The sequence below is a fragment of the Diospyros lotus genome, chromosome 3, assembly GCF_014633365.1.
Source record: "Diospyros lotus cultivar Yz01 chromosome 3, ASM1463336v1, whole genome shotgun sequence".
In the NCBI taxonomy this organism is placed as follows: Eukaryota; Viridiplantae; Streptophyta; class Magnoliopsida; order Ericales; family Ebenaceae; genus Diospyros; species Diospyros lotus.
In genome coordinates this window covers 38,869,170-38,888,164 of record NC_068340.1, presented here as the reverse complement: position 1 = coordinate 38,888,164, position 18,995 = coordinate 38,869,170, and the positions used below count along the sequence as shown (strand labels likewise).

Genomic DNA, 18,995 nt, shown 5'->3' with positions numbered 1-18,995 from the left:
AGCAGGCATCAAGCAACGAGTGTGAGGCAATACTAAAGGGGAAAGGAAAAATATGAGTGCGATTGTCGAAAGGAAAAAATAAGAAAATATAATATTACGAATTTATCACGATAAATTCTTAATTTATTGTGAGAATATCACCCATAAACCTCTCTAAAACTCTTAATTTTATTTAGATATTTTGTTTTTTTAATGGTACTTCATAGAGATTTTATTTAGTTTTATGAATTCATTGTATGATTTTAGTTCCCCCCTCCCCCCAAAAGTCTGTTAGTTTTTATTTAATCCATTGAATTGACATTTACTTTGACGCCCAAAAGATGATAAGCCTGATTTTGTTGACTTGGGCTGTCACATCTTTTGAAGCAATAAATTATATTTTGTGCCCTTTACTCTTATATATGACTTTTCAATTAAAGATGAATTAAACGTATAAATAGTTTGCAGACAGCAATTGGGCACTGGGCGGGGGCAGGACGTCGCGTAGGATGAGTGTTGTAGCCTAACTTCTTTGACCAGCTTGTCCACGGACAGGCAGAGTGTTCAACTTTCACGTCCCTTCCATTCTATTCTATACCCCTACATATTAATATAGGGGTATATATTTGTTCGTTATGAATGAAATGTTTGGTAGGAAGGAAAGAGGGAGAAAAGGTTAGGTAATTGGTAGTTTGCATAAAGGGACAAAAAGGTCGCTTGTGGCATTATTCCTGTTAGTGAGCAAATGCTTGTGGTGGGCAATGAAGAAGGGAGTGACTTACTTTGTTGCCGCTATTAATTGATGTTTGGATGCAAAGGCAACAACAACAACCACCACCTCCACCCAACAATCAAATAACTTCATTCCACGCTGATAATACTGCCTTAATAGTGGGCTTAGACCTGACCTCTTCTTCCATTATTGTCATACCCGAGAAGAAGCACTCCCAAATGATAGATTACATTATAAATGACGACCTAAAAGTAATTCATTAAAACATTTGTTATAAAATCTTACCACGCCTTTAAACGTACCCCCTTGCTTGGGTCAATGAGTTGGCCTACAATATCCAAAAGTAGCATTTGTTAAAATAAATAAGAAAATAGAGTATTAAGATAAAATCGTAATGTTTTTCGGATCAATATATAGAATGATTAAGATAAGGTTGAAAAATATTTTATATTTTTTATTAAATTTTTTAAAATATACTAAATGATATAAGCGTCATTTTTTTTCTTAATTGTAAAGACTAATATATATTTATCTTGAGGGGGAATAGATAAGCATATATAAAAAAATCAAGATAAGAAATAACATGACTTATTTTTCAATTATTATCAGATAAGATTAATAAACATGTTGAAAAAGACAAACATCCGAAATACTTCTTATATCTGACTTTTTTCACGCTATATTGGATAACAAACACTATCTAATAGTATAGTGTTGGGTTTGATTAACAAATGAGCAAAATAATATTTAGTGATGTTAATAAATTAAAAATGTTCGTTATCCTTTCTGAGTATTTTAGATGAATAATTCAGTGTCTTCATCATAAATGTTGATATTTACGTCAAAAGTTTTTAAATGTTTAGGAAAAGATGATGTGAGAAGATGATCGTGATTATTTCTAAGTTTTATTTTGTGAGCATTTGCATCAAAAGTCTTATAATATTTAGTAAAGTATAATATATGGAGATCGGGAGTTTCAATCTTAAAATGAAATTATATTAATATTTCTCTAATATTTGTATATATTCTCCTCATATTACAAGGAATATATATATTGGTAGATTATAACTATTCTTTTAAGTTTTAGTTTTGAATCTTGAGATATATCATATTGTAAAAATATAAATAAATGCTTTTATATTAATACAATAGAAAACATTTTTTTAATATAGATTTAAATTAAAGATAATAATTCATAAAATCTTAAATAATAATAAAAGTAAAAACATAAAAGAAGCTATTAACCTAATTGGGGAGAGCCTTTCATTTCGGATCAGTCCCCTCCCTCTCTCTATAGACTCTCTGCAGACTGTAGACTCCACTTCTAAGAGAGAGAGAGACAAAAAGAGAGAGAGAGAGAGAGAAGGAAAAAGGGCAGCGAGTGCATGAGTGAGAGAGAGAAAGAGAGAGAGAGAGAGAGAGAATAAAAAGGAGAGAGAGAGAATAAAAAGGTAAAGAGAAAGTGAAAAACCAAAAACACCAAAGCAAAAGCAGTTGGAGTCGAAGGCTTTTCACCCGGTGTTGTTGGTTATGGTGGAAATACCACTACCCTTTCCCGGGGGCATTTCCGTCATTCTCCGCTGTCTACCATCTCCTTCATGCTCTTCCGCTTCCCCACTTCCGTCGTTCATGCTGTCCAGAGCAACTCCAGCGACTTCTTCGGCGGCGGATTCCGGCGGCACCCCCATCTCCCTCCGAATGCCGGAGTAGCTCTTGCTTTTACGGCGTCGTCTGGAATCGCCTAGCCGGCCCCCGCCGCTAGGTGAAACGAAGAACGAGAAAAGGTCTCCCACAGAGGCGTTAAGCGGACACGCATTCGGCCCCCTTGGAATCGATTGATTCGGAAATTTGCGCAGTAGAGAGTAGGTGTTTTGATAGATGAAATCCCTCCGGCGGAGTCACACTTCGTCGTCGTCTTCTCCGAATTCTTCTTCACCCTCTTCTTCTTCGTCGTCGTCGCCGTGGATTCATTTGAGATCGGTCTTATTCGTAGTTGCCTCGTCTTCACCGGCTGCTTGCTCGTCTTCTGATCGGTGAGTTTTCTCCCTCCGTACTCTACTCTTTTCCCCTCAAATTCATCATTACCTTCACTGCGTTCATTGTTTTCAGCTAGAGATCTCCGTCTCAGATTTCTAGGAGTATTATTTTGAATCAATCTTTTTGCTCAATCCCCGTGACTTTCTTATATTGGTTTCACTCGCATTTGATCGGTTATTTATTCTTTCAGATATTTTAAGTTTTGGTGGATTTGGAGGTTTTTTTTTAGTTTGGTTTGACAAGTCAACGAGCTAAGGGCTTTGGCAGATTCACACTCGTCTCGATCTGCTTATTTTGTTGTTCTTCTATTTGTGTGCGTGTTTGTTGTCTTGCTGTGAACCGTTAGCACTGAGGCCAATTTCTTTGCACTGCACGGCTTTTAGATGCAGTGTCAATCAATTTCAATCTGCTGTTCGCTGACTTTTGTCTGCGGTGAAGATGAACATTTAGCTCCTATTACTTTTACCCAGTCATAAAATGCTGGATTTCAAGTTTGACACGTATAATTTCGATTACCTTCCCCTATTTGTCTTGATAATTTTTGAGAACAAGGGCTACAGGTGAGGAATGCTGTAAGCAACATCTATTTTTGCGAGATTTTAAGGATTGAGTATTTCTCTTTACGTCATTCTTTACAAGAACCAAACAAAATGTAAAAATATCTGGGAAAAAGTTTTGAATTTGATGGCAGAAGTAGAACTTTAGAAGAACAGTTGAGAAAGCATTCATGAAAAATAAAGATGAATTTTAGCCCATTATCTCTCTCTCTCTCTGGCCATACCAAGTAGAGTATGCAGTGTTGTTTTGTTGCTGAAGCTAATTGATGTCCCTTGCTATCCAGTATCAGTCTTGATCCGTAGTCTCCTCAATTTGGTGTCTTTTTTTTTTTTTAAATTTTTATTTAATAGGGGGGGCGTTAGTAGCAACTGTAAGTTTGATCCTTCTAACTGGAAAGTCACAAGTTTGAGTTTTGGAAATAGCCTCTTTAGAGAAAGAAGTAAGGGAATTCTAAGGTCACGCACAAATATGACCCTCTCTTGACCCTTGAAAAGCAGGGAGTCTCATGCAATCTGGACACCCCATTTTTAAGGGGTATTAGAGTTTGAATATTTTTCTGAGGGATTACCAGCTAATCCAGTTATATTATCACATTATGTTTAAGTCTCTTTAAGGTCGTCCAGTTTTCTTGCTCTGAAGATGTTTCAAAGTTTTATAAACCTTTTGACATATCATCAGCTCTGCTGCACGTTCTTTTTTTATTTTTTTTCCATTTAGGTTGCAAAATTGAGCAATTAATTCTTATTTTGTGGTTGGGTTTCATTTCTAGAAAAATAAAAAAGGTAGAGGCTTAAATTACACAATTGGGTACTTCAGAATCATAGAATTAACTTGGTTTAAAAAAAAAAAAAAAGAATCTGATAGGCTTACAGCAGTGAATAACATGAACTAAGGCTATGGTGATTTTAGAGTTTGGTGCTAATTGTTTCCATCATCTTGTCTCTTGAACTAAAGGACCTCTAATAAGAATTTTACTTCATGTTGAGAACACATGTTTGCACTGTGTGATCTACTTTTTCTCGCCAAACCACTACATTTTGATTTCTGTTTCTTTTCCCCTCTTCATGTTTTGAACTTTATCTTCCGAAAATACTAGTTAGAATAGTTTTGAAGCTTATATAGCGTCCTAAAGATATTCTCCAAAAGTCTTCTATTCACAAGCACTCAAGAATAGAAGTCAACTTAGTCAAGAGATGATTGTGCCTAAAAGGCTAGGAGGATGCACGAGGAGACTGATTTTATATTCATTACATGATGTACAAACTACCAAAAGCTTAGGGCCTGTTCTCTTTCCCGTTTTCGGGCCGTTTTCTGTTTTTAGTTTTTGAAAACATTGAAAATGCGTTCTCTTTGTCATTTTTCAAAATGCGTTTTCAAAAACAACTAAAAATTTTGTTAAGGAAACTCAAAACAACATTTTGTTGTTTTGAGCGTTTTCAGTGAAAATACACTGAAAACACAAAACAATTTGAAAACGCGGAAAACAGCCCCCCAACCCCCCCCCCCCCCCCGCGAGCACACGCAAAACCACTCCCCCCCCCCCCTCTCTTCTCCCCCCATCTTCTCTCTGTTCTCGCATTCCTCTTCTGGCCATCGACAGCCATAGCCACCGCCGCCGCCGTCGACCTTCAACTCCGCCGCCACCGCGACCAGCGCCCCTCAACGCCACCGCGACCAGTACCACAACCACTGTCATTGACCTTCAACCCCACAGCCGCCACCGCGACCAGCACCCCCCTCCACCACCTTCAACCCCACAGCCACCGCCACCGCGACCAGACCCCCCCACCGCCATCGCGACCAGCCTCCCATCGCTACTGCGACAGTACCGTTTTCGGGCCGTTTTCTGTTTTTAGTTTTTGAAAACATTGAAAATGCGTTCTCTTTGTCATTTTTCAAAATGCGTTTTCAAAAACAACTAAAAATTTTGTTAAGGAAACTCAAAACAACATTTTGTTGTTTTGAGCGTTTTCAGTGAAAATACACTGAAAACACAAAACAATTTGAAAACACGGAAAACAGCCCCCCAACCCCCCCCCCCCCCCCCGCGAGCACACGCAGAACCACTCCCCCCCCCCCTCTCTCTCTCTCCCCCCATCTTCTCTCTGTTCTCGCTTTCCTCTTCTGGCCATCGACAGCCATAGCCACCGCCGCCGCCGTCGACCTTCAACTCCGCCGCCACTGCGACCAGCGCCCCTCAACGCCACCGCGACCAGTACCACAACCACTGTCATCGACCTTCAACCCCACAGCCGCCACCGCGACCAGCACCCCCCTCCGCCACCTTCAACCCCACAGCCACCGCCACCGCGACCAGACCCCCCCACTGCCATCGCGACCAGCCTCCCATCGCTACCGCGACCAGCCCCCCATCGCCACCGCGACCAGCACCCCTCATTGCCATAGCCACCGCGACCCCCCCCCCCCCCCCCCCCCCCACACACACACACACACACAGAAAACCCTAGAACGAAGAAGATGAGATGGGTTGCGGCTGATTTGATTTTTTGTTATGTTATTTAAATTTTTTATTTTATTTATTTATTAAACTGAATATGTGATATATTTTATTTGTATTAATTTTTTTAAATGATATTTCTAAGGTTGTTGATTTTTTTATTTTATTTGAATTTTATTTTATAGTTTAAAATTTTTGAATCCAATTTATAATTTGTTAAATAAAATATCATAATAACAAAAAAAAACCGTTTTTAAAATTTCAAAGCAAACGCGTTTTCTAGTTTCCTGTTTTGAGAAATAATTTTTCAGAATGATAAAAAGAACGCATTTTTAAAAATTTCAAAACAGACACTCAAAACACAAAACTCAAACACAAAGAGAACACCACCTTATTTTCCAGCCACAGTAGTGAAACTCTAGCTTCAAGTGGCAAAGTTTTTTGGTGAAACCAAGATTTAGTTCCCAATATTGATTGGATCTCCTCCCCTCTTTTATAAAGGAAATGGGTAACAATGAAGGAAAATGAAAGATGAACTGATGGATAGCTTTTCTGGTATAATCAATGGTTCTGGTTCATTGAATGCCAATAGTTAACCTAACTAGTGAGCTTGGTGCATTTTTTAGTGTGGTTCTTGGAATAGGAGCATGATTTCTTGCAGAAACTGTTTCCTAATTTGTGTTCCTCCTCTAATTAGCATAAAGAATTTAACTTATGTGTGAACTTACACTAATCATGTTTTGTTAGGACCCTAGGGTTTCCTAAGGTTTAGGATGGGATTTTGGAGGAATTTGAAGAAGAAGAACAAAATGGGGAAGAAAACAGAACAAAAGAGGGAGAAGTTGAGAAGGAAAGGAAAGGGTTTAGACGGACAGAGAGGAAGAGATAAGAGTGAGAGAGAAAACGGAATGATTCATTCAATTAATCGATACCTTCTATTCTCTATTCTACAGCCTAGTTATAGGCTGTTTACAACCATCCAGTTATTACCCAACTAACAAACAGACAGCTCAAGTTCACCCTACACACTAAGGAAAAATACAAACAAGACACAGTTACACTAATGCCCTTGGGATCATGACATTCCCTTCCCGATGAGAAAATTATTGTTCCCAAGAATTTACAGCGATGGCTATGGTTCAACCAATCCCTACTTTCAATACTTGTTGCCCCCTTCTCTCCTTCTTTCTCCTTTGTTTTTTCCCTTTTAGTAGTAGAAGTGTAGCAATGTTCACAACCCTTGAATGTTCCTCCTTCGCCTAAGCCCTTTCTTCAAACTCCATGGTCTGTATAGGATGCAACTCCTCCCCGGTGATCACCTTGCACTCCCTGGTTTCTTCACGGGAAATAACCTCTTCTTCTTGTTCATCTAGTCCTTCCATGTTCAGTAGCAATATCTTGGATTGGTGGCCTGGAGGGAAGTTGTCTCCGCATTTATAACACTTTCCTATTTGCCTTCTCTGCTCTGGCATATGGTTTTTGACTGCATTAAGGTTAGTGTTAATCTTGGGAATTCCTTCCAACTACTAACTGGTGGGATGGTTATTACTCGACAACATTTCATGCTTTTTAAAAATTGCTTCTAGAGTAAGCTCCTATAACTTTGCCTTCTTAGTTGCCTGCTTCACCGTTATAGACATCATCATCTTAACCATAGGTTTCAACTCATCCTTCAATCCGCTAATGAAACTAGACACGGAGTACGGTTTCGTTAGGCTCGGTTGAGATATCCATAGTAACGCCCTTAATTCTTCAAACTTCATTTGGTACTCTTATCACTGAAACCTCCTGCCTTAACTTGTTAAATTCTTCAACTACGTTCGCCATACTTTTTTCTCCAAACCGGTCTCATAACCCCTTCGAAAATTCAGCCCAGCTAACCTCACCACACTTGGCTTGTCTCCAACCTTGATACCATGAGTCAGCCATATTGTTAAGATAGGCTGCTGTCAAGGTCACCTTGTAATGACCCGCCCTCCCATTTTTTCCTTGTAACACTATTTCTAAATTTCCAAAATACCATATTTAAAATCCCATAAAACATATATATATTTAGCATTCCAAATAATAGGCTAAAGAATGGCAAATTAAATACTTGCGTAAGCAGAATTGAAACTTGATGGGATATTATAATTTGCAAAAGAATTCAAATCGTACAATATTGTTCTCAATAACCATAAAAATTACAATATCCGGCAGATAAAACAACATATAATAACATGCCTAACATCATCATAAATCTCACAACTCGTCCTATTATGGGTGTAGGACAGAAATACAATTAAAATCATGTCTCGACAATCTCCTTTCCTTTTCTATTGCTTGTCCCACCTGAAACGTTGAATATTCTAGAGACAAAGTCCAAATTAGAAGATGAATCTTCTAAATGAGGGTTTAAAATAATTTTCATGAATGTATAATGCATGTACATGAATCAACTAACATTCTAGAGCAGCTTTCGTTAGCATTCTAGCCCTAGCATGGAACCCTCGACAGTCATCCAAGCAATCACACACGGCATGAGATAGTTCTACGGTTATTCTGGCAAAACTCACTTGGGGAAAATGCAGGTCTCGCTACTAGGGCAACATTCCATCCCACCAGGGTCAACATGGACGACACAATTATTGATATGCCTATAATTTCATGCCCAATGCAAAATCACAAATACCAAGACAACATATAATGAAACATGCATATGTATGACAAGATGCACATAGATCACATAGATTTTGGCAAACTCTTGTGAAATTCACGCTCTATGTAGGCAAGTCATCTCACATATATTTTTTAGTATAATCACTTACCTTGTTATAGCTATTTAAGATTCCTCAAAATTCGTGCCCTGCCTTGAGACTCGTGCCCTGATATTTTTCTTGACCAAATTTTAGGAGAAATTAACAAAATTAAATTCCCTAATTTTTCAAAATTTTCCCCATTTTTTTCTCTCTTTTTTTTTTCTTCCTATTTTTCCTTACCTCACATGCCTTGCATGCGCCCGCACCCACGTGCCTTGCGCGTGTTTCCTATGCGCCTTTTTCGGTCTTCTTTTCTAATTACCCTCTTGCTGTTGGCCACTAATTTTGCTTCGATTTCTTGGTTTTTCTTCTTCTCTTTTGCTCTATTCTTCCTTCCGAACACGATGGGCTCACTGGTGGCTCGAAAATCCAGTCAAAACACCCTTGATTTGGTTGATTTCCTCTCGTCTCCGGCGATGCTTGATTTTTCAGCGAAACTTCAAAACCACTTTAAATTTACACCAAATCCCTCAAACTCTCCAGAAATTCTCTCTTGCTTGGAGAACAAAAGCCCTTTATTCATCTCCCTCAATTTTTCTCCAAACGCTTGGATTTTTCAACTGAAAATTGATGAAACCATCGGCCAAAAACTCGACTATTTATAGGCATTTCTGGCCGATTTTCTAGCCAATCCGGTTGCTTTCTTGCACCGATCATCCTTCCCTAGGCCTTGATGGCCTAGCTTCCTTCCCCGAACGTCGATTTGACGTGTTGCCGGCGGCCATAGTGTGACTATCAGCTATTTGCAGTGTTCACACTGCTTTTTTGCAATTCAGTTCCTCAGCTTTTGCCCTCTTTCACTTTTCCCCCTTCCCTCAAGTCCTTAGGTTTTCAAAAATTATACTTTAGCCCCATAACTTTAAAAAATTACACTTTTGCCCCAATAAAAATTACACTTAAGCCCATAAAAATTTCCACTCAAGTACACAGAATTTTTTGGGTATTACATACCTTCTGCTCCTTGTTAATAAGGTAGAAGTCAAATAATCTTTCATAACGGTGAATCCACCACCTTGGTTTCATACCCTCAAATGCTAGAATTTCCAGTCGAGGCATAAGCGTAGGAATAATAATTTGAGAAGAAGTTCCCCTTACTTGATTACCATGCTCCAACACAGGCTGATCTCTCATTTCCAGCCCTTCCTCAGGTTTGGTAAGGATTCCATCTCTGACCAAGATTGGATCAAGACTCTTTCTTGGGGAAACTTCTGGCAGTATACGAAATTGTGGTAGTGTCGTTAGCATGTTGAACATGTTGTTGATCTTCTGACCATATTGCTCCACCATCTCCTTACCTTTCTCCAATTCCCGCACACTTTCCTTGATAGCCGCCATATCCTCCTGACTCTGGATCCAAGCCTCTTCAGTCTAGGACATGCCAAGTTCCAACACCTCCATCTGGATCTCCAATTGCTTTAGTCAGGTCCCTTCAACCATTTTTTGATCGAATAAAACATCTAGTCTTAATCGCCCTCCTTGCTTTGAACTGCTGTCGTTCGCCAATTGTTGTCCTTGCCTTTGAGTCGCTTAACTGAGAATTATCACTCTGAATCTTCAATCAAGATCGCTTCTTGAACCTACACCCACTCGCACCTTCCTTCTTGCTAGAATCCCAATTACAATCGCTGAGGTTTCTGCTCACCCAGACCTATTCTCTGCTTTGCCTTAAAAAGATGAACAGGAATTGCCTGACTTCCGTCGAAAGTTGCCTTTGATCACCACCGGGACCAATCGTCAAGCCTTGATTCCTCTTCGTTATGCTCCGTTGCAACTAAATAGATGTTGCAAGAATCCAGCCCCAAAATTTGCTGGACTCTCCTTCGCTGAATTGACAACTGAATTTAACACCCCCAAATCAACCGACTCAATTACCGCTGTCCTTGCTTTGGAATCGCCCCTTAAGACTGTCGAAGATTGTCGGCTCCGCTGTTCCAGCATCTACTTCTTATGGGTTGGTCCTTTTTGACATTGCTTGCTTTGTGTCGATTCAAACCCTAATTTCACTGCTTAAGAGTTGCGCCCAATTCGCTAGAATCACAGTTAAGGATTGATTGTTCTGATACCAATTGTTACGACCCCAGGGTTTCTTAAGATTTAGAATGGGATTTTGGAAGAATTTGAAGAAGAAGAACAAAATGGGGAAGAAAACAGAACAGAAGAGGGGGAAGTTGAGCACGAAAGGAAAGGGTTTAGATGGACGAAGAGGAAGAGATAAGAGTGAGAGAGAAAACAGAATGAATCATTCAATTAATCGATACCCTTTATTCTCTATTCTACAGCCTAGTTATAGACTGTTTACAGCCATTCAATTATTACCCAACTAACAAACTAACAGCTCAAGTTTACCTTACACACTAAGGAAAAATACAAACAAGACACAATTACACTAATGCTCTTGGGATCATGACATGTTTTTGAATTTATTAAACCTGTTGGGAATGTGAGAGCTTTCGACCCTAACGCGACCGTTTGGTACATGGATTAGATAGTGGTTGTGAGAAGTTAGAGATAAAACTCCAACCTGAGAAGCTAGCTTAACAGGTGGAGGGATCCTCCTCCTTATTTATAGCCCAGGTCTCCCTTGTGGAGGCGATGTGGGATTCTCAACACTCCCTCCCACGCTGAAACTTCTCTAGTAACTGATACATGCCCAGATGATCGGGCAAGGTACTGGTCCATGACCACAACAGCCAAGGGTTAGCTCTGATACCATGTGAGAAGTTAGAGGTAGAACTCCAACCTGAGAAGCTAGCTTAACAGGTAGAGAGATCCTCCTCCTTATATATAGCCCAGGTCTCCTTTGTGGAGGCGATGTGGGATTCTCAACACTCCCCCCCACGCCGAAGCTTCTCCAGTAACTGATACATACCCAGGTGATTGGACAGGGTATTGGTCCATATCCACGACAGCCAAGGGTTAGCTCTGATACCATGTGAAAGTTAGAGGTAGAACTCCAACCTGAAAAGCTAGCTTAACAGGTGGAGGGATCATCTTCCCCTCATCTTCCTTATGTATAGCCCAGGTCTCCCTTGTGGAGGCGATGTGGGATTCTCAACACTCCCCCCCACGCCGAAGCTTCTCCAGTAACTGATACATGCCCAGATAATTGGGCAGGGTACTGGTCCATGACCACGACAGCTAAGGGTTAGCTCTGATACCATGTGAGAAGTTAGAGGTAGAACTCCAATCTGAAGAGCTAGCTTAACAGGTGGAGGGATCATCCTCCTTATATATAGCCCAGGTCTCCCTTGTGGAGGCGATGTGGGATTCTCAGCAGTGTTATTACCACTTGACAAGGTTATACCATATTTGAGAAATCATGTCAGGTGGGAAAACTTAAGCTTAGGATAATTTTGCCCCTTTTCTCTCTCTGCATTAATTTCAAGCTATACCTCATTCAAGGTTTACTATACAAAACATGGATAGGACTAATTAAAATTTATATCTCCTTGAAACTTAGGATACCAAACATAGGATAGGATCATTTAGTCCTGTCACTATTTTATCCCAATGCTTAACTTTGTCCGTAACTATTTAATTTGGATACTAAAAAGGCCATAACTTGTTACGATAAGGTGCAGTTGGGAATGTGAGACATGTTGGCGACCTGTTGCCTGATTTTTGTTATTTCAATTCATATCTTGATCCATTTACATATCAAACTCTTTTTCTGATATTATGTTACTTGTTACAGTAAATAACTGTGACTGATGTTTAATTCCAGGGGCCGTCTCAGTTCACCTTGGTCCCGCAGGAAAAGAAAACATGCCCTGTCACCTCAGGAATGGAGAAATTTATTTTCGTCAGATGGAAAGCTCCGTGGTGGTGGACTGAAATTTTTGAGAAAAGTTCGCAGTGCAGTGAGTTACTATTTCATGTAGTTTACATGGTTATTCCATTTCAATTTTTTTACATTTACTTACAGCTTTCCATCACAGTACTTTTGAGAATATTGGAATTTCATTTCCCAATTCTTGTGCAGGGTGTTGATCCACGTGTCAGGGCAGAGGTTTGGCCGTTCCTTCTTGGAGTGTAAGCATGTTCTTCGTTAATAGTTGTGATTTCTCCCTTGCATAGAAAAATCACTACCGCAGATTCAAATATGAACTGTGAGCTTTAATTGAGAATCTCCTGTGTTCTATATTTGCCTTCTCATTCTTCAGATTACACATGAAGATTTATGCTAGCATCCCACATATTTATGCTTGATAGCTTACTTTTACTAATTCCTCAGCTTTCACTATTATTATTGTTATAAATTTTTAACTGGCAATGATGGGGTAGAGCATGACAAATAATTAGCATCTCTTTTGATGTCATCAGGAATTGGGTTGAGGTGACTGTTTACCCAAACACATTGGGGACTTGTTCTTCTCCACTCCAATTGGGGTGATGTAACACCCCAAATTTCTTGAGCGTGTTATAACTTAGGATTTCGAGAATATAAAAATTTTTCATATCACAATCGCTGTTATACATCACACAATATCCCAAAAACCTTAATTTTCACATTCTCAGCTTAACAAACCCAATAATCGAATAGCTAAGACGTGTTAAAATTTCAAATGCGGAAGCTAGATCGAATCTGATATGATTCACAACCATAATGCTTTATTTATCATAAGTAAAATTGTTCAAGACGTCTATAAAATGCATTACATGGACATCATCTCTCGCAAGTGATAACTGAACGTCTTAAACATATCCAAATCTTACATAAGTTCGTACATAAACATAGATATGATAAACATGCTACAGGCAATAAATTAAGCTTATTCTTTAGCTACCTCCTTTCCCTTAAAGCCGCTCGTCGAACCTGGAACGTTTGAATATTTTAGGGACATAGTCCAATTAAAAGATGAATCTTCTAGTGAGAAACTCCAAAACAGTTTATATCAATGTATGAACAAGTATAAAACGTATGAGGAAAATAATGAGAACTACTCTGAAGTGCCTCGTGAATATGTTAGCCTCCTCTAACGAGAACTTTCTCAATGGCACACGCATAGCGCCTCTCGGGAGGTCCCTAACCATGTCATCTTGGCCCGACCTCATAGAACTCATGCAAGCACCACATCTGTTGTCCCTTAAGCTCACGGTCTTCCCCATGAGAGTTTTCTCGATGGCGCACGCATAGCGCCTCTCGGGGGATTTCAGACTTTTGCCCTCGGCCAACAACAAATAAGTACAACAGTATGGCCACACAAATTTTATAAATGCAACAATTAAAAAGTCAACAATATATATTTTTCAGAAAAAATACATTTCATATATGCAACATGATTTCACGTAAGAGAATAATAAGATTCTACGTACAAAAACTTCACAAAACACGTCTCATGCAATAGAAGTCTCTCATAAGAGAATAAAAAATAAGATTTAGAGTATAGGAGTCTCACCTTGTTGGTTTATCTCTTGGACAGTACGGTTTCACTGCAAACGGCCTAGGTTTCTGCAGAAAACACGCGTTTCGGTAAACCTAAACTCGAATATTTTTACATAGGGTTGAGGGGCATTAAATTAGAGGCAAAATTGGAAAAATTGAAGAAAAATAGGGCCCTCATGCGCCCTGGAAATGTGAGCCGCGCGCAGCTTCGCCTCGGTTTGGTATTTCAACCATAACTTTCTCATTTTAACTCCGATTCGACCCCCGTTTGAACCTACGCAACCCTTTCTTCCCCCTCTACAGGATTAAAAAAAAAAAAAAAGGGACTTACCTCTCTTTTTTTCTAACTGATTTTGGCGAATTCTGGCGAAGACCCGCAACTTCGACGAGGCTCGTTCTCTGCCGCTTTCTTCCCGCCTTCTTGCAGAACTTCCTCTTCTCTCTCTAGAGCAAGCTCTTCCTCTTAGAATGCCTCAACTCTTAAACTTCCTTGGAATGATTTGAGATCAACTCATGACCTTTATTTATAGATTTCTTGAACCAATCACATTATGCCACTTGTCACAAGCTTAGCCATAGACTCTAAAGACTCAAACCTATAATTGAATGGCTTTTCAAATCCAAAGCTAGAATGAATTTAACTTTTGAAATCCAAGCTAATACCCCAAACTTCTTCCAAATGACATTTTGGCCCTTATTTCAAGCTCTCAACTTTAATATTTTACCACATGAACTCCTAATTTCATCCTTATTTCATTTGGATAATTCTCTAATTACAATTACACCCTCAAATATCAAATTTATCTAGATACTTAAAATCTTAAAGTTAATAACTCAAAATTACTTTATATGTACGATTTTCGAGAAGCCCTTACCATAATTCGGTCTTTTTAGGCTACAACTTAGCTTAACCGAGAACCGTCTCTTATTTTATTTCTTTCAGTATTATAAATCTCACCTTAGGACGTTCGTCAAAGATATACCTTTGTCCTTAGGTATCTAAGCTCCAAGGCACTCCCTGCGACCGATTCGATCACTTGTTGCCATTTCAAGCATATTTTTTGGTATTTTAAACTTATTTAAAATACATTGCAACTTCACAAAAATATGGGGTATTATAGGTGAGGACAATGCTATTTGGTTAGGTTTGAACTTTGAGGCTGGGGTCAGGGATTTCTAGAATCTTTTTGGTCAAGGATGGTGTGGTGTGGGTTTATACACACGTTTCCTTGAAACCACCCTGGCCCAAGAAGTACATATATACCCTTTATTTATTATTTGGGTTTCATTCATTCAAATTCTCTTTTCTCTGCTATTTCAGTGTTGTTTTCTATTGCTCCTCTTTTAATTACTATTTTTGTTTTTCTTATTTACAAGAAATAATTAAATCATGTTTGGGGATAAATTTGGGACAATGGGACAGGTTTGAGGATCCCTTCTTTGTTGGGGATGGGAGTGAGATTTAAATGTTTTACCCTACTGGGGCACAGGGTGGGAGTTGGGTTCTCTGGGTTGAGGACAACATGAGTAAACCTGGCCCCACAACACCTCCACCTAATACATTTCTTTGAATTTCCTTTTTTTTTTTCTTCCCTTGGTCAAAATTTAACAAGTCCTCAATATGGTTATTTGAATTGATTGTGGCATCATTCTTCCAAGCAATAATTTCCAGACCTTCCTTATCATAATTGAAAAAGCTATGCTACTCCAGCAAAAATGTATATATGGATGTATCATTTGCATTAGTAGATCTTGCACTTCCAGCTGTGGTTTTGTTCATTGCTTTATTTAGTAATTGATTGTTTTGCCTTGACCGTTGGTTTTATTTGTGTTTAGATCTCTGTAATTCTATTCCATGTAAATGTAAATTAGGTGCTGACATAGCTTTTCTACAAAATTAGTTATCTGATTGGTTATTCAGATTATTATGAAATGTTAGCATGACTTACACGATATTGCATTCAAGCACATAATGCTATAGTTTTATTAGTGTTCTCTACATTATTTTATGAGTTCAGACCTCAGGTTAGAATCAATTGATTCAAGCTTATTTTGAATGATATATGTTTTGCTATGGATTGTAAACCTTCAAATTATTATTTAAAAGAATAGGAAAAAGGTAAAACCTTTAATGTTATTGTCATTGCTTGGATGAGTTGTGTAACTGGCTGAGATGTAATAGTACACTAGAGAACTGTAGCCCCATGAGCTGGGAGTCTTTTTATCCCTTGAATGGCTGTCTTTGATGTTTTGTTAAATCTGGGTCATAGTTTATTTTTAACTGGATGAAGTGATACCTCATAGCATATACATGGGTTGTCTTTAAAATAATTTAAGACTGATGCATCAGAGTCCACGATGATGACTAAATTCCATTTCAACAGCTATGACTTGAGCACTTCCAGAGAAGAAAGACAAGTTCTGAGAACTCAGAACAGGTAGGCCGCCCAAGTTGCTCTATCTTGCTCATTCTTTCCCAGTATAAATTAGATAATTGGTTATTGGGGTTTTAACTGCCACTTATTGTGTCCGCCTGAAACCATGGATGTAGAAAGCAATATGAAAAACTCCGAAGACAGTGCCGACGCATTTTAAAACACGGTGCCAACAATATTGCATTAAAGGAAGCCAGTGAAACCAGCAGTTACGGAGGTTGTGGGAGTTTCAGAGAATATGTGGATTCTCCCGACTCTGATGATGTCGTTAGTGCGAGGGAATCACTCTCTAGTGAGGAAAGGAGTCCATTTCTTGACTATACTGACCCTTGCAGTGCACTGTCAGAAGAAGATGCTGGTTCAGTACAAGCCTCGGATCCAAATTCCCCTGCACTTGACACCGGGTCTTCAGATTCAGACTCCTCTGAGGACCCAGAAGTGAGTAATACTTTCCGCTTTGTGGAAACCAGGGCGGAAAATGATCCTGGAATGCTACTTAGGGAGGATTCTACCCTCTCTAGGACAGAAGTTCAGCCAAAACTCCACAACAATGAGGATTTTGCCACATGGCAACGAATTATTCGTCTTGATGCCATTCGTGCCAATGGAGATTGGGTTACACAGTCACCAACTCAGGCTGCAGTATCTGATGAAAGGGCACGCAGGTTCGCTGAATTTGTTGGGTTGAAAGATTATGATGATCTGGAGCCCAGCAAGATCTTCCATGCTGCTCGACTAGTTGCCATCCTGGAGGCCTATGCACTTTATGATCCTGAGATTGGTTACTGCCAGGGGATGAGTGATTTACTTTCTCCAATAATCACTGTGATAGCCGAAGACCATGAGGCTTTCTGGTGTTTTGTTGGTTTTATGAAGAAGGCTAGGCATAATTTCAGACTGGACGAGGTGGGAATCAGGAGGCAACTGAACACTGTCTCCAAAATCATAAAATGCAAGGACTCTCATCTATACAGACACTTGGAGAAGCTCCGGGCAGAAGACTGCTTTTTTGTGTACAGAATGGTTGTGGTACTCTTCAGGAGGGAATTAACATTTGAGCAGACTGTTTGCCTCTGGGAGGTAATGTGGGCAGATCAGGCGGCAATCAGGGCTGGGATTGGGAAGTCTGCCTGGAGCAGGATAAGGCTGCGAGCCCCGCCAACTGATGATCTGTTACTTTATGCGATTGCTGCTTCAGTGTTGCAAAGGAGGAAGCAAATCATAGAGAAATATAGCAGCATGGATGAGATACTCCGGGAATGTAATAGCATGGCCGGACATCTCGATGTGTGGAAACTCCTCGACGATGCACACAATTTGGTGGTGACCCTCCATGACAAGATAAAGTCCCCTTTCTGATGGCTGCCGTTCGGCTGTTTTAATTTGGTACTGTGGAACTTATGAGTTCTGGCAGTAAAGTTCCATGAAGATTCTTTGGCTTCGTTAGGTGTCGATGTTCCATAGGGTCGTCATTCGTTGCTTTGTCAGATGAATGCTCAATTTTTTTACAGTAGAGGGTATCTGCAGCGGGTTGCAGTTTTAATCTTCTTTCCCCAAGGTCTATGATCTTGAAGATGAGGCTGGGAGCTGCAATCACTGGTCAAATTTAACATATTGATCCAAAGATGACAGGTAATTCATCATTCCCTAATCTATTTGAATTTCTTCTGTTTGGTCTTTGTGATGTTTAAAATTTTTATAAGGTATCAGCGCTTGGAAGGGATAAGCTTTTTCAAGGCTTTTTGACTCTTGCAGATCCTTCCGTTTCATGTTGTTGACTGTATCTGTTTTCTTGTTGAAATGGAGGCTCTAGATTCTATCATTTATTTATTTGTGACTGAGTTCGCCTGTTTCAGCAGTAGAACCTTTTCTTCACTTGCCTTTTGCTTGGTTTAAATTGGTAAAGAAAATTTAATTTTTTTACCCTTCCCCCCTCCCCTTAAAATTCAAGCCTTTTTCATAAAAAAATAACACCAATGGTTCAAGAAGTATAAGAATAATGATATTCTGCTTTAATTAGTGTTCTGAATTGATGGATTAATTGGGAAAAAGCGCAATCTACCATTGTCTTGGTTTTAACAAGCATTGGGAAAGTAAGAGTAGGTTTAGGCAGGAGTGTGTAAAATTTTGGATTAACCAAAATAACAATCGAATCATTCGAAATTATCGGTTCGGTTTTAATTTTTGCAAGGTTTGGTTATTTTGATTTGATTCAATTTATGTGTTGAAAATACTTGAAATAATTGAATTTCAAAATAACATCATTTTTTACTTGCATTTTCGCATTGAAAAAGAAAAGAATAAGAGAAGAATAGAAAAAAAGAAAGAACCAAACCAAGTCCCTTTCCCTTTGCCTTTGACCTTCCTTCCACCACCTTCTCTCTCACTTTTGCTTGTCATCCCTGTCTCCCGTTGACCCAAATGAAAGAATTGAGTCTTTCGTTGGTTGTTGCTGTCTTGACCGATCTTAATTCCCAATCCTTCCTCTTTGCTCTAATTGGCAACCCTCCATCGATCCACCCTTTCCAACTGGTGGTCACCCCTCCTCTTCATTTTTGTTCAGACTGACAACTCACATAGGTGAGTTTGTAGTTTCAATTTTCAGGGTTTT

The 18,995-nt window shown here is 39.3% G+C and overlaps 1 protein-coding gene across 4 annotated transcripts; it reads left to right on the top strand.

The window, feature by feature from the left end:
- The first annotated feature begins 1,986 nt into the window (after window positions 1–1,986).
- Window positions 1,987–18,206, top strand: LOC127798183 (rab GTPase-activating protein 22-like). Of its 4 annotated transcripts, none has more exons than XR_008022350.1 (6): window positions 1,987–2,745; window positions 12,288–12,423; window positions 12,546–12,595; window positions 16,334–16,387; window positions 16,501–18,016; window positions 18,095–18,206. XR_008022350.1 is itself a non-coding variant. In XM_052331556.1 (5 exons), the coding sequence occupies exons 1-5, from the start codon at window positions 2,591–2,593 to the stop codon at window positions 17,741–17,743; spliced, it is 1,638 nt and encodes a 545-aa protein (XP_052187516.1). In that variant the 5' UTR covers window positions 1,987–2,590; the 3' UTR covers window positions 17,744–18,206. The 4 variants fall into 4 exon arrangements, 2 of the variants coding, with proteins under 2 accessions (XP_052187516.1, XP_052187517.1); XR_008022349.1 differs by having other exon boundaries at window positions 18,088–18,206; XM_052331556.1 differs by having other exon boundaries at window positions 16,501–18,206.
- Window positions 18,207–18,995: the final 789 nt, after the last annotated feature.

What these genes read in the sequence shown, in the direction of transcription:
- LOC127798183 (XM_052331556.1), top strand. Translation starts at nt 2,591, where the DNA reads ATGAAATCCCTCCGGCGGAGTCACACTTCGTCGTCGTCTTCTCCGAAT. An exon ending in TGGCCGTTCCTTCTTGGAGT is followed by an intron (nt 12,596 to 16,333) that starts GTAAGCATGTTC and finishes CCATTTCAACAG; the next exon opens with CTATGACTTGAGCACTTCCA. An exon ending in GTTCTGAGAACTCAGAACAG is followed by an intron (nt 16,388 to 16,500) that starts GTAGGCCGCCCA and finishes CCATGGATGTAG; the next exon opens with AAAGCAATATGAAAAACTCC.